General features: G+C 41.5%; 1 protein-coding gene across 5 annotated transcripts in view; it reads right to left on the minus strand.

Moving 5' to 3' along the window:
• Positions 1–12,792, minus strand: part of DLC1 (DLC1 Rho GTPase activating protein) — a 452,588-nt gene that overhangs the window by 19,015 nt on the left and 420,781 nt on the right. For all 5 annotated transcript variants that reach the window (XM_058669860.1, XM_058669861.1, XM_004592678.3 and 2 more), the window contains 3 exons: positions 10,753–10,824; positions 6,401–6,482; positions 65–128 (listed from right to left, as the gene is read on the minus strand). In XM_058669860.1, the coding sequence (XP_058525843.1) occupies positions 65–128; positions 6,401–6,482; positions 10,753–10,824 (218 nt within the window). The remainder of the gene's footprint in view (positions 1–64; positions 129–6,400; positions 6,483–10,752; positions 10,825–12,792) is intronic.

A 12,792-nucleotide genomic window follows, 5' to 3' on the forward strand; every position in this document is an offset into this window, starting at 1 on the left:
AATCCAGCTTTTGGTTTACCCATTCATTTTCCTCCCATCCCATCAAGTAATTCGTAATACTCACTCTCTTCCGATGAGGACTAATTTCTAGCTTCATCACCGCACATTTGTTTAAAGTATTTAGTCGCCTGTGAGCAAAAACATAACATCAGCCAATTGATTTTTTTTTTTCAAACGGCTGACTTTAATAACGATTTATTCTTCCTGAATCCATTAATATCCATAATAAAATAAGTAGAACAGTATGAAACATTTCCTTAAAAAGTGAGTGTTCATTTAAAAACAGCTTTACATTCCTCAAGTTTCTCATTTCCATTTTAGTTCTACTATTTTACAGAAAAGGGCACACTGCTGTGGACCTCTCACGCATCCTTCATACTTCAGGGAACAAACAGCGACTGTCAGGGAGAAAGTGCGTGGTTCCAGTAACCTCCAGATCCAGCCAGGAGGCAGCCCCAACAAGCAAACCCCACTAAGTCCCCTTGCATAGAAGCGAAACAGTGACACGCAGCCACAGAGCAGGGCTCAGTATGTTCTCTCTGAAATCTCAAGTTAAAAAAAAAAAAAGAAGCAAGCCATAGTCCTCTAGAATGACTAACTGTCTCAGAGCAGTCCGTCTGCAATTTCAGTGCGTTCTCCCACATAGAGGAAACCTGGGTCTTTTTTAATGTCCAATTCTTTGTATAACTTCCTGGACGGGGCTGAATCATGTGTGGTATTGTCACAGCAACAGCACAGATGACTATCAAAAGCTTGGTCACTGTAACTTCAAGGATCACAACCTCAACTGCCTTTAAAAAGAAGCATTTAGACCATTCTTTGGAGTAAGAATCATATTCTAACTTCACATACTTTTTTTCCTTAACCCTTGCGAAACAGCAAGGCCAATTTAAAATCAGAGAAATAATTTGGTTTCATTGAAAATGAAATACTTAAAAACAAATCTCCTGGGGAAATCATTCAAAAGCTGAAAAAACAAACCCCTGAAATATGCTGGGTTAAATAGGCTGTGAAAGTGTGAATGACAGCCCTGCAGGCCCGATGCTTTCTAATATCTTCCAGATGATCACTGGGCCCTCCTCACTGAGCCGTTCATGTATCTGTTTGTTGTCTCCTATCACACACACCCCAACCACCCCAACTTACTTTCCAGATTTTTCCAATATTGCAATTGTTACATCTCCACAGGATAGAGTGCATTCAACTCATAGGAATTCAAACTGACCAGGAGACCTCCTCAGAGCCTTATCTTCCTGATCCTGCTCTTGCAACTTGTCTAACAACTCTGATGCACTAGGATAGAAAAGTATTTTTGCCTGCCTGATAAGCCTGCCTTTGATTTCATAGTTGCTATGGTAGCCTGTTTATAGCATGAACAAAGATAACACAGAGTTGAAATATTCATTCTGTCCATGGGGAGGGAAAGAAAACAAATAACCCAGAAGAAGCCCACAGACTTATAAAAATGAGCGTCTATGAGGTTGCTCTCTGAGGGGCATCCATTATGTAAAAGACTTCACACCCACAGTGTCTGGGTTCTGAAATGGTTCAAGCTTTAAAGAACGCGAAATGCTTACAGTTGGCCTTGGGTCTGGGTTTCATTAATCAAATCTGTAATCAAATGCTCACTTGACTTCATTTAAGCTTTAATGGCTGAGTGGTGTTTATAACCAAATTTACTAGACATGGAAGCTTGTGGGGGTGGGGGAAGAATGGAGTCAAATCTAAGACTCAGGGGGGCAGCTTTATAAAGGTCAGGATGATCTTTCTGTGTTGGTAGCACTGGCATGACAATCCTGCAGCCCAAAGTTACTCCCAGGCACTTCCTGCGGCTTTCATTTGTCCCTGAGGAGCTACCAAAAGTGCCCACTATGGAATCTTATTATCTACTTACAGATGATACAGACATTAAATAAGAGTTCTAGGGAGCAACTAGGTTGATCTCATAGAAACAGAGGAGACAGTGATTGGCTGGAAAGGAGAGAGGCAGCCGGGCGGAGGGGTGGACAGCTGGCTGTCAGCCCCAGAAGTAGGGGGTGCAGGCTCTGGTGCCCCGTAGCACAGTAGGGTGACTACAGTTAATATGAACTGATTGTATTTTTTAAAAAAACCAAGAAGCTGTGTTTGAAGTGATGCATATGCTACGTACTCTATATATGCTAAGTTGATCATTACACATTGTACACATATGTCGAAACACTATACCAGCTTCCATAAACATGCAGGATTATTATACGCTTATTAAAAATTAAAAACAAAACGTTCCAGCCTGAACAGTCAGGCAGGGTCTGAGCCTAGTGCTGTGCGTCGTACCTGACCTGCCCTGCCTCATCTTCATCCTCTCAGGTGCCTGAGAACAGAGATACAACCCACCTGCCTTTTTGACATGAAAAATAGAGGCTGACAGAGGTCACACACCTTCTCCAAGGTCACTCCACAAAAACATAGTGTCTCTGACAAACACAATATGAGAGTACTTCACAAATTCCATGAACAACGCCCATGCATCTTTGGTGAACCTTCCGGAAGACATTTTCTGCATTCCTTTCTAGAATACTTGATCAGTAATAAACAGTCGCAACCCAGCTCCTGAGAATCACTCCTGGGAGTGACTGAAATGCTGGTGCGTCCAGAAGCTGTGGCCTTTCCCAGCCCCCTGGTGCCGGCTCAGGGCTCAGCTCCAGAGGAATGTGTCCCTCTTATCTCTTGCTCTGAAGAGGGAGGGAGCCCAATGATGGGCTAGCACAGGTTTGTGTTTTGCTGCACGTTGCTGCACATACCCTGATAAAAAGCATGGCAGGCAGATCTGGGCCCCATCCTATTTTTGCCCCCCCTCCCAAAAAAAAAGAGTGGGAAAGGGAAAAAGAAGGAGAAAGGAAAAACTATTTTTGTGATATGATCTGACAAATAAAAGTTGTTCCAGTTCTTAGATACTTTCCTGGAATTAGTACAACTGCTTTAAAAAAATGACTAGCTTCCCTTTTACCAGAACAGAAATCATATCAAAGTTAAAATCTACCATAAGGAGGTTTGCTTTATGTAAGTTAAGTGTTTCAAGGAATGCCTTGTTGTTTTTACAAGGAACATAGCAAAGATGAGAGTGTTTGTGTGTTTATTTTTTCATTATACAATTACCACTATGGAAATGGGCAATTTGGGATGATTTTTCCAAAGCTACAGAAAGACAACTGTTTGCATAATATACCTATATATGCTTCAGAATAGGATAATCGCTCCTCCAGGATTAATACTTAGTATAACTTAGCCGTACTCTTTCCTTATCTTGGTTGGATTATATAGCACAGCAACAAGACTGGGACAAAAGCCAGTTTCTCCAAAGAAACATATGTAGGTGCCCTACAACATGACCATGTAGGTTAGTAATCTAAATCCAAAAAACCTTGCAGTCCCACAATTACAAATTTTGGTCATGACCAATACTTACATTTAAGACAGTATCAAATCATTTTTCAAACAATCCCTATACAGTCTACAAGTCTCTTGTTCTAAGTAGAAAATGTTAAAAATAGATCAGGCTCCTATTAGTTTCTGATCAAAGGAGCTATGAGATAAGTAAAATGTTTTTAACTTAGCAAAATGCCATCGCGTACATGTGAACACCGTTTGGAAAATATGGGCACTGATTTTTGAGTCCTGGCTGCTCCAGTTGTGATCCAGCTCCCTTCTAATGAGCCTGGAAAAGCAATGCGGCTTGTTGTAAGTGCTCGGTTCCTACCACTCAATGTGCAACTCCAGCTCTGGTTTCTGGCTTTGACCTGGCCCCACTGAAGTCACTGTAGCCATTTGGGGAGTGAACAAAGAGCTGGAAGATCTCTTTGTCTCTCTTTCCCTCGCTCCCTGCCACTGTAACTCTGCCTTTCCAATAAACAGCTAAATCTTAAAAATAAATAAATTAAAAAAAAATCTTAAGCAACAACATAGCTTCCAAGGGCAGAGAGGACAGTTGGCACAGGAGTGATTAGCATATCATCAGTACAGCCAACCTCCCAGCTAAGCTGCTGACCACTCACAGCAGTCCAAGGAAGGGTCACAGGGTTCCCACCTCTTCCTTCTTGGACATTTGTTTGGGCCTCTCCCAGGGAGGAGTCAGCTCCATGAAAAGTCTACTCAGATGAACCTGCAGGTCACAGCCCTTGGGGTTCCTATTACAGTCCAGCTTGGGTTGTTACTGTGAATTCTGAAGACTCTTCAACAAGAAAGAAACCCTCAGGCTTTCAGGACACACTCTGAATGAGCCTAATAATTTAGCTTTTGCAGCAGTGGCATCTCTCCCTGTCCTTGCCTGTCTAAGTGAAGGGAAGGATGCATACTTAGAATGCACTGCAGAGCCCGTGGACAGGTCGAGGACCACTGTCCTTCATGCGTTCTCCAAAGATCTAGAGCACAGGTTGTTTCCCAGATCACACAGAACCACAGCTCCCATGCAGATGCTCCTCTCCAGAAAACCGATATTCAAAATTAAAAAACAAAACAACCCCACCCTCTCCCCCCAAAAAAAACCCAACCAACCGCAACCCAGTATACAAGAATCCAGTCATGACCCCTGGGGCTGAAATGCTGTCCTGATGCTTTCACCGCCCAGGAATTCCTAAGCTGTGTGGCTGCTCAGAAGGCCCATCTCCTAAATCGCTAAAAATGTGTGAAATGGACAATTTAATGCAAGCCTCGAATAGTTACGTAGTTGCATCTTACAAGGGACCTCATCCAAGTGCATTCTCCCCTGTGATGAATTAAAAACAAATCAATTTTACACAGCTAAGCAATAAACCATTTAAAAAATGTCTGGAGTTGTTCATATTCCACATGCTGACTTCTCCCTGCATTGGTGACATTTTTTCATTCCAGATGACACAGCTATGGTATTACACAATGAAAGCACAGGACCTGGAATTAGATTTCTTTCAGGAAATGTGCATATACCCTGGGCTTTTTCAAGACATTGCTGAACTGAACGTGAAAAGTGGCCTCCAAAGATGCAATGAGAGAGCAACTTTAAAAGTTCGTAGAAAATGAGATTAACAGATGAGTTCATATAAAAAAAATCCAAAACCCACAAGTAGTTTTTTTCTTACTATACATTTTTCATGACATTTTTTATACCAAGTTTAACTCCACTCTTCCATGAATTTTATGAATTACCCCAACACTACATGTCATTCCACCTTAATAACTTTTTTCACATTAAATATTGTAAATTAACAGAAAATCTAAGTGAAATCAAAACACATGAATTTTCTCTGTGAATGATTTTTGCCAAATTCAACTTTGAAGCTGTTAGGGTTTTGAGAAAAATGACAAAGGATGAATAGCTTAAAATGAATAAAAATGTCATGCAGAGTTCGAGAGGATTATCAGTGTCCCATCATCGCCTGCCTCAGGTTTTATTACTTCCACTTCACCAGGAGCTGCTCCTCAGCTCGAGCAAGGAGACTTTCTGACAGCTTTATTCTCGTGTTACATCAGTGTTCATTTACTGCCTGTCTCCTGTAGGTTAAAGATGGTGCTGAGCTCTTTTATGGCCATGTTTAATCCCTTTGTTGCTATTTTATTCCTCAGCAAAGTTAAGAGGTTCCAAGGCGCCTTTCTTGGAATTCAGATGGTCCTGACTCTAAGACTCAAACTTATTTATAAGTTTGATTTATACCCCCTGAATGTGTTACTTCCTTTTATAATAGCAGCAGTTCCCACTCTGTGAAAGAATCTGGCTGGGGCCACGTGGGCAACTTTTTTTTTAAAAGATTAATTTTATTCTGATTGGAAAATCAGACATACAGAGAGGAGGAGAGACAGAAAGGAAGATCTTCCGTCCGATGATTCACTCCCCAAGTGAGCGCAACGGCCAGGATTGAGCCGATCCAAAGCCAGGAACCAGGAGCCTCTTCCAGGTTTCCCAAGTGGATACAGTTTCCCAAGGCTTTGGGCTGTCCTCAACTGCATTCTCAGGCCACAAGTAGGGAGCTGGATGGGAAGTGGGCCGCCGGGATTAGAATCTGTGTCCATATGGGATCCTGGTGCATGCAAGGTGAGGACTTCAGCCCCTAGGCTACTGTGCTGGGTCCCCGTGTGGGCAATTCTGTTACCTTTTACAAAACCCTATTCCAAGTTTCCAAACTCTCTGATGGCTAACCTGTTTCAACAATCACCTGATACCAAATGCAGATCCTACTATTGGAGGATCTCTTGGATCAGATGGATGCTGTCTTGATGCCAATATCAAGTAAAAGGTTTTCATTTTAAATTAAAAGGTTCTTGATTTTCAGTAAATTATTGTCTCATTTGCTAATCAAAGGTCTGCATAATCAGAACACAGGCAAACAAACCTTAGTAATGTATTCTAGTCTCATAAGAAGATGAAAATACTCCCAAGATACCCATTTACCTGCACAGCGCTTCAATAGCATCTCTGTCCAAAAAGTCATGTTCTCTTTTCACCAAGGTAATGTCAATGGGGAAGAGGAGATCTGGAAGAAGAACAGACACAGTTACCCGTCTTAAACTAGCACAGTTTGATAACGCTAAAGGAGACTTTCAAAGCAAGACATTAAGGTCCTACTGGTACATGGGTGACCTCATTTCCTATGAAAGTCTATAGAAGAAAAAGACATGCAAGACACTTGAGTATGAGGGTCCTAAAAGAGACTGCCCACCAAAGTGATCTGGAAACTCAAATATTGGTTTTTGTCAGAGAGAAGTTATGAACAAAAAGGGAACAGGAAATGAACCCTGATTACAAATTATAACTTGAGCTAGAAGGATGTTATCTTCTTTTTTTTTTTTTTAACTGTGTATGCTTGTGTTTAACATGTCACATGTGATCAGGAAGGAAAGAGGTCACGGGTGGTGTTGGAGGGACAGGCGGGGAGGAACTGGGCTAAGGAGACATCTAGAGACCAAAGGCAAGTGATAGTCAAAGGAATCCAAGCCATTTACCTGACATGGAGAGCTAAAGATAACCGAGATAGGCTCTTTATAAACAAACACTAACACTTCAAGCTGGCTTCCCAGGAACTGATGTAACTCACCCTAAAACAAAGGGCTAGCTTTAAAGTGCAGTAGAAGAAACAAGAGCACCCCAAATCCCTTAATTTATCAAGAAGTCGATGCTTTCTCAACACTGAAAAGGGCGACTTGGAACTGAAAAAGGGAGACGACATGAATTTCACAGAAAACTTCCCTGCTCTGTACGATGTATAGGTCAAGTCCACAGAAAACCCCTGTTCTCTACCCAGTCTAGAGGTTCCCTCATAGATAAACATAAGCAAGAAAGGTACAGAGAGGTGAAGAGCAACCAGCACCTCTATGGAAAATTACAACAGCTCTGAGAATGCCAGCAGGTCAAGTCCTTTAAGGGTTAAATAAAGGGCCCATGCCTCTGCAATGTCAAGATTAAGGTCTCCTTTGTGCAAATGTGATTAGGAATGGAGTAGTGGGAATGTGGGGGAGCAAACAGCAGGAAACCAGGAATACCATAATCTAAAAAAATCCCCCCCCCCGCCCTTTCAAACGGCCATGCTGGAACCAACAGGGTTGGGTGTTCATTGGAGAGGCAAGTAGTAAGCAGTGTCCTGTTTCTTGAGCTGAGTCCACAGTGCAGGACTGTTACTAAGGGCTCTCATTTCCAGCAAGAGATCGCTGGTTTTCCAGAATGGTACTGAACTCCTTATTTTTTTGTAACCCATTTTCCAGAGAAAATACTTGTGCTTTTTTTCCCACCATGTTGACAACTATTGTAATGAACACCATCGTAATGAATGTTGATTGACAGTCTGCTCTTCTTTCTGAAGGCTGGATTACTGATATTGTTTCCTGAATGAAAATACAGGCAGACTCATGAAGTATAGCCGGAGTCCATGAATGTAGGAAGAAATACATGGAACTTAGTCTTGCAGGATTCTATTTCTTCACTCATATGCAGGCCGAGTCTCTTTCAGTCAAATGATTAGTAGCAATTGGTCAGTGGAAATAAAATAAGAGCCTCATAGTGAAAAATCAACCACTTGTTATGGGAAGCAATGCACACAGGAAAGCCACTGAAGGCTGTGACGCCATATTTCACATGGAACAGACAGCCAAAACTCTAAGTACAGTCATGCACTGCATAAAGATGCTTTGGTCAATAACGGACCACACAGATGATAAGAATGTCTGCAAAGCAGCTTAATGATGCGTTTCTCAGAGACTAGCCTGGTAGTTCAGAAATGAATGACTATAGTTAACAGAGGTGCTATTATTAACTAAAGAATTTATATACAAAAATGCCTATGTGTGAACTTTCATTTGGTGAGATGCAGAGAAACAGAGAAAAAAAAATCTGTCTTCCGCTGAGTCACTTCCCATCTAACCACAACAACCTGGGCTAGGTCAAACCAAAGCCAGGAGCCTGCTTTCTCCCAGGCTCTGCATTAGCAGGAAGCTGGGATGCAAACCCAGTCAGCAGTCACACCAAGAACATTCTTAACACTCAGAGCATCACAACCAACCTTACATAAGTACTAAAAAGTTCACATGTGTGAGGAAGCAACTGCATTATTTTAGCAATTTCTAATTTAGTAAACTGTGAGTTGCATTTCAGATTGCTTTTCTGATCCAAACTCACTTTGTAATTCTGTTCTTAGAAATCTGGTAGGGATTAAACATCAGTGAGGAATGAAATGAATGATTTATTTGCCTAGGTTTTTGTTTGTTTGTTTGTTTGTTTTTTAAATAAAGATTGTCTCTGAAGAAAAGACAGTTTCCTGAGGTACAGAAGGTGTTCTCAGAAGCTAACTTTGAGCTTAGACTTCAAGGCAGGAAGTGTAAGTTGCCAAGTACCAAAATAAAATTCAACAGGAAGACAAGGAATGTGTGGGCTGGTGTGGTGCGCAGGCACTCATCCTGAGCACAGAGGCGGGACGCCCGGGGTCGAGCGACTCCTGGAACGTCATGTCTACCTCTAGCACAGGCTTCAAAGGACTTGTCTCCACATAAAGGGGGGCCGGCCCCCAATATCACTTGTGAAAATGCAGTTTGCATTTTAGGAATAGGGACAAGGGCTGAGCAAACACACATCACAAGAAAGTGCCACTGGCAGCAAACCAACACCCAAAATGGACATAGTTGGAGGAAATGTGATTTCTAAGCAGGAGAACAAAGGGACAGCCCCTTCAGTGGCCCTGCAAAGGTCACTGTCTTTTCCTGTCTCCAGTGGAGCTGCGAATTGAAACTCTAACAGAAGAAAGGTCGGCTTGCCTTCTCCCAAGCCATTTAACAGGTGGGAAACCCTTCAAAGGCGAGATGAGCAAGATAAAGCATGAGATGAACCAAATACCTATATAAAAAGGCAAGAAAAAAACCCCAGTATTTTCTGAAACAGAGAAGTACTAAGATATTTTATGCCATCTCACATGTGAGTAAATCAGAATTCATCTCCATGGAAAATAAATGGCCAGTCCAGGTTACGAGCAGAAAGATCAGGCATGGAAAACTAGGAACCATTCCGCTGCTCACCCTGCCTGAAAATGACCAGCTCAGTTATATGATTTCATAAAGAACATGATAAAATCGTTATTTTAAGCGAACAGTTTGTTCAACATGCACAGAGCACAGCACACGCTCGCCACCCAGGGAATCCTATGCTCTTCTTCCTCTCATCACAGCATCCAGTGGTTCCAGCTCCACTGACGAGAAAATGGGATACAATTCCTGCCCAGTTCTTGATCTTTTTTTTTAAAAAGGCAGATATTTCTTTAACAAATCAAATGCACAGAAAAATAACAATATTTACCAAAATTCAACCTAATGAAAGTGAAACAGCTAATTACAAAATTGGGGGAGAGGGGTTATCTGTAACTCAACCAACAGAAAGAACTGTTATAAATCACTGAAAAAACAACAACCAATTCACAAGAAGAACAGGCCGGAGACATGTCCCTGGGAAGCAGGCACCAATGGCAGAAGTGCAGAAGTCACATCCATATGTTACCCTCGTACAAGCAACAATACAAGTCTGACAATATCAAGTGCTGAGAGTGTATATAGACATACATACATAGCATATATGTTACTGGTGAGATAAAAATCAATCTGAGCACGTGGAAAAACCTACATTATAACCATCTGCATTACTTCTCACTCATTTACTCTACTCCTGGCAGGTATGCAAGATAAAGTATTCTATACATATTGCAAGAGATAGGTGCAAGAGTACTTGAAATACGAAGAGTAGAACAGAGAAAGCTGAAGGACAACGACCTGTGTGTGGTTCCATGCAAGGGAGTGCTAACATGTTAGGGGCCAGTCAACGCAAATGAACTACAGGCACGCACAGCAAAGAAGGATCTTAGGAATACTGAGTGAAAAGATAAAATCCCACCAAGATTACACGCAGTCCAAGACCCTTTTCACAAAAGTGCAAAATGCCCTAAAATGTACTTTTTAGCAAATACAGTTGTTTTCTAGACACAGAGAGCTAGGGTTCGATAGAGGCTTCAGGATGCTGGCTGCTTTCTGAGAAGCAACAGAATGGGGAAGCAGGTGGGTGTGTTATTCTAAGAATCTTTGCTTCTGTATGGATGTGGGGGGCTTACCAGATAATTTTTAAATGAAATATTCAAATAACTAATACAGTGGTCTGAAAGCAGGTCACTGATCTCAACAGCAGTCAAGAACTATGAATTAAATTTTAAAAAATTTAAAAAAGAAGAACTAAGAATGATGATGTGCCAAGATTCACGCGAGGCAGTCTCCACTCACCTTCATAAAGCTGTGCATACTGGGGGAAACCAGTCGCCCGTAGCCAATCACAAGCTTCCTTGGCTTCAATTTCTGGAACAGAACAGATGGAAGGCAAAAACCGTTAGCCATGAGTATTTCACCAAGCTTCTTTTCCTTAATACATTTTGATTTTATTAAGGACAAAACATGACTTCAGCAGAAAAGTTGGTTTAAAAAACTCCACTTAATTCAAATGATCCAACCTTGCATACATCATTTCAGACTTTGAAAGCGTACATGATATATCTTTCTCACACACACACCAAATGAGGTCCAAGCAGCAAATGACTCTGCAGCTGCTGCTGAAATGCACTATCACATGATTATGAAAATGGGTGTAACAAGTGTATTGAAGAGGGATTAAGTGGTCTAACCCGCTTTTAATTTTCACTTCAACAAATGGTAACGAAGTGCTCTCTGTCAATGCCAGAAAAGGACTTAGCTGTGTACAGGGAAGACATTCTGACATTAGTGGGTGCCTGCCTAAAAGCTGAGTTTGGGGGTGGGCTTTCAGCCCGGTGGTAAGCTAAGTGCATCCCACATCCCACAGTGGAGTACCTAGGCTCAATACCCAGCTCCAGCTCCAGTTTGTGACTCACCCTTCTTGCTAATGCAGACCCTGGGAGGCAGTACTGATGTAACTGGGAATCTGATACACACGTGGGAGATCTGGCTAGGTCCAGCCTGGCTGTTGAAGGAATTTGCAAATGACCCAGTGGAGAACTCTGTCCGCCTTCTTTTTTTAAAAAGCCTGGATGTGGTATGATGTGTATTTTGGTGCACAGGTCTTAACTCAGGAGGAGAGAGTAAGACGGAGGGCATGAAGTTAATAAATCCCACAATCTTGGCAGGCGGGAATGCCTAGGAAAGCTTCTCCTGCCCTGTGGTTTTAACATCTTGTAGATAGTATTGATAAACAGAAAGGCCAAGAGCAAGGACAGGCCGTGTTCAAGTTTCCTCAAGCACATATTTACAATTCGGTTAACACTGACTCACAGAGGAGGTCCTGGGCGCATAATTAGTTTCTCTGTTTGTACAAAGAATATTGCTTTCAACTCTCTTCCCAACTTCCTCGGGCTATTCGAGCACTCAGTTATGTAAGACCATCCACGAGTTTTATAAAGATATCCTCATTGCTCAATTTAATCCCAGATCATTGGGCATCTCCCCCAAGCTGGAGATGAAACACCAGTGGTCACTTCAAACACCCATCTTGCTTCTGGCTTAGTAATGTATGGTTTTAAAGCATTTTTTCACCTATTATTTTATGAGTTCCCTGACCTTTAAAGAAAGCTAATGAAGAAAACTCAAATTCGTTAAAGCAAACAGGAACGTTTTTTTATGGAGCACACCAACGAGAAAACCACCAGCCCTGACAAATTAGTTAATCTCCAAACCAAAAAGAATTAAGCCCTAGAGTAGACATAAATGGCATGACGATGTTTGGCGCTTATGAATGTGTTCGGCATGGTGATGAAACTAGCATTATCAAATATAAAAACTAAAGCACAACTGGGGACTAGGAATGGAGTGACATGAGCTCAGAAGCACTTTTAACGCTGGTGCTGAACACAGAACATGCAGAATTGTCCACTGCATTATCTGAGATTATAATCTTCTTCATGTCTTGTCTCTCAGTCAGGAACAAATTATAAAATATTTCATTTTAAATTACATTTCTAGGAAAACACATAAGAGCTCAACAATCTATTTTCTACAATGAAGAATTACTTTTTCCCTATTATCATGACTTCTTCCTTCCCCCAAAGGCAGATATGGAAAGAACAAAGGTTGTTAGTTCTAAAAAAAATTTTGTTTAAATAACTTGCTTCCTCTGGCTATGTAGAGGTTATTCTCAATGAGCCTGGTTAAAAAAATAATTGTGCTTGCTTTCTTAATATTTTGCTTAATATATGATGAGGAATCAGAAATTGTTAATGTCCTCCCTTTATTGGCTGAGTTCAGACACGACAGGGCCGGCAGCCATCTAAAGCCTTACAAGAGGTAAGACAAGAGGCA

This window comes from Ochotona princeps, chromosome 11 (genome assembly GCF_030435755.1).
Source record: "Ochotona princeps isolate mOchPri1 chromosome 11, mOchPri1.hap1, whole genome shotgun sequence".
In the NCBI taxonomy this organism is placed as follows: domain Eukaryota; kingdom Metazoa; phylum Chordata; class Mammalia; order Lagomorpha; family Ochotonidae; genus Ochotona; species Ochotona princeps.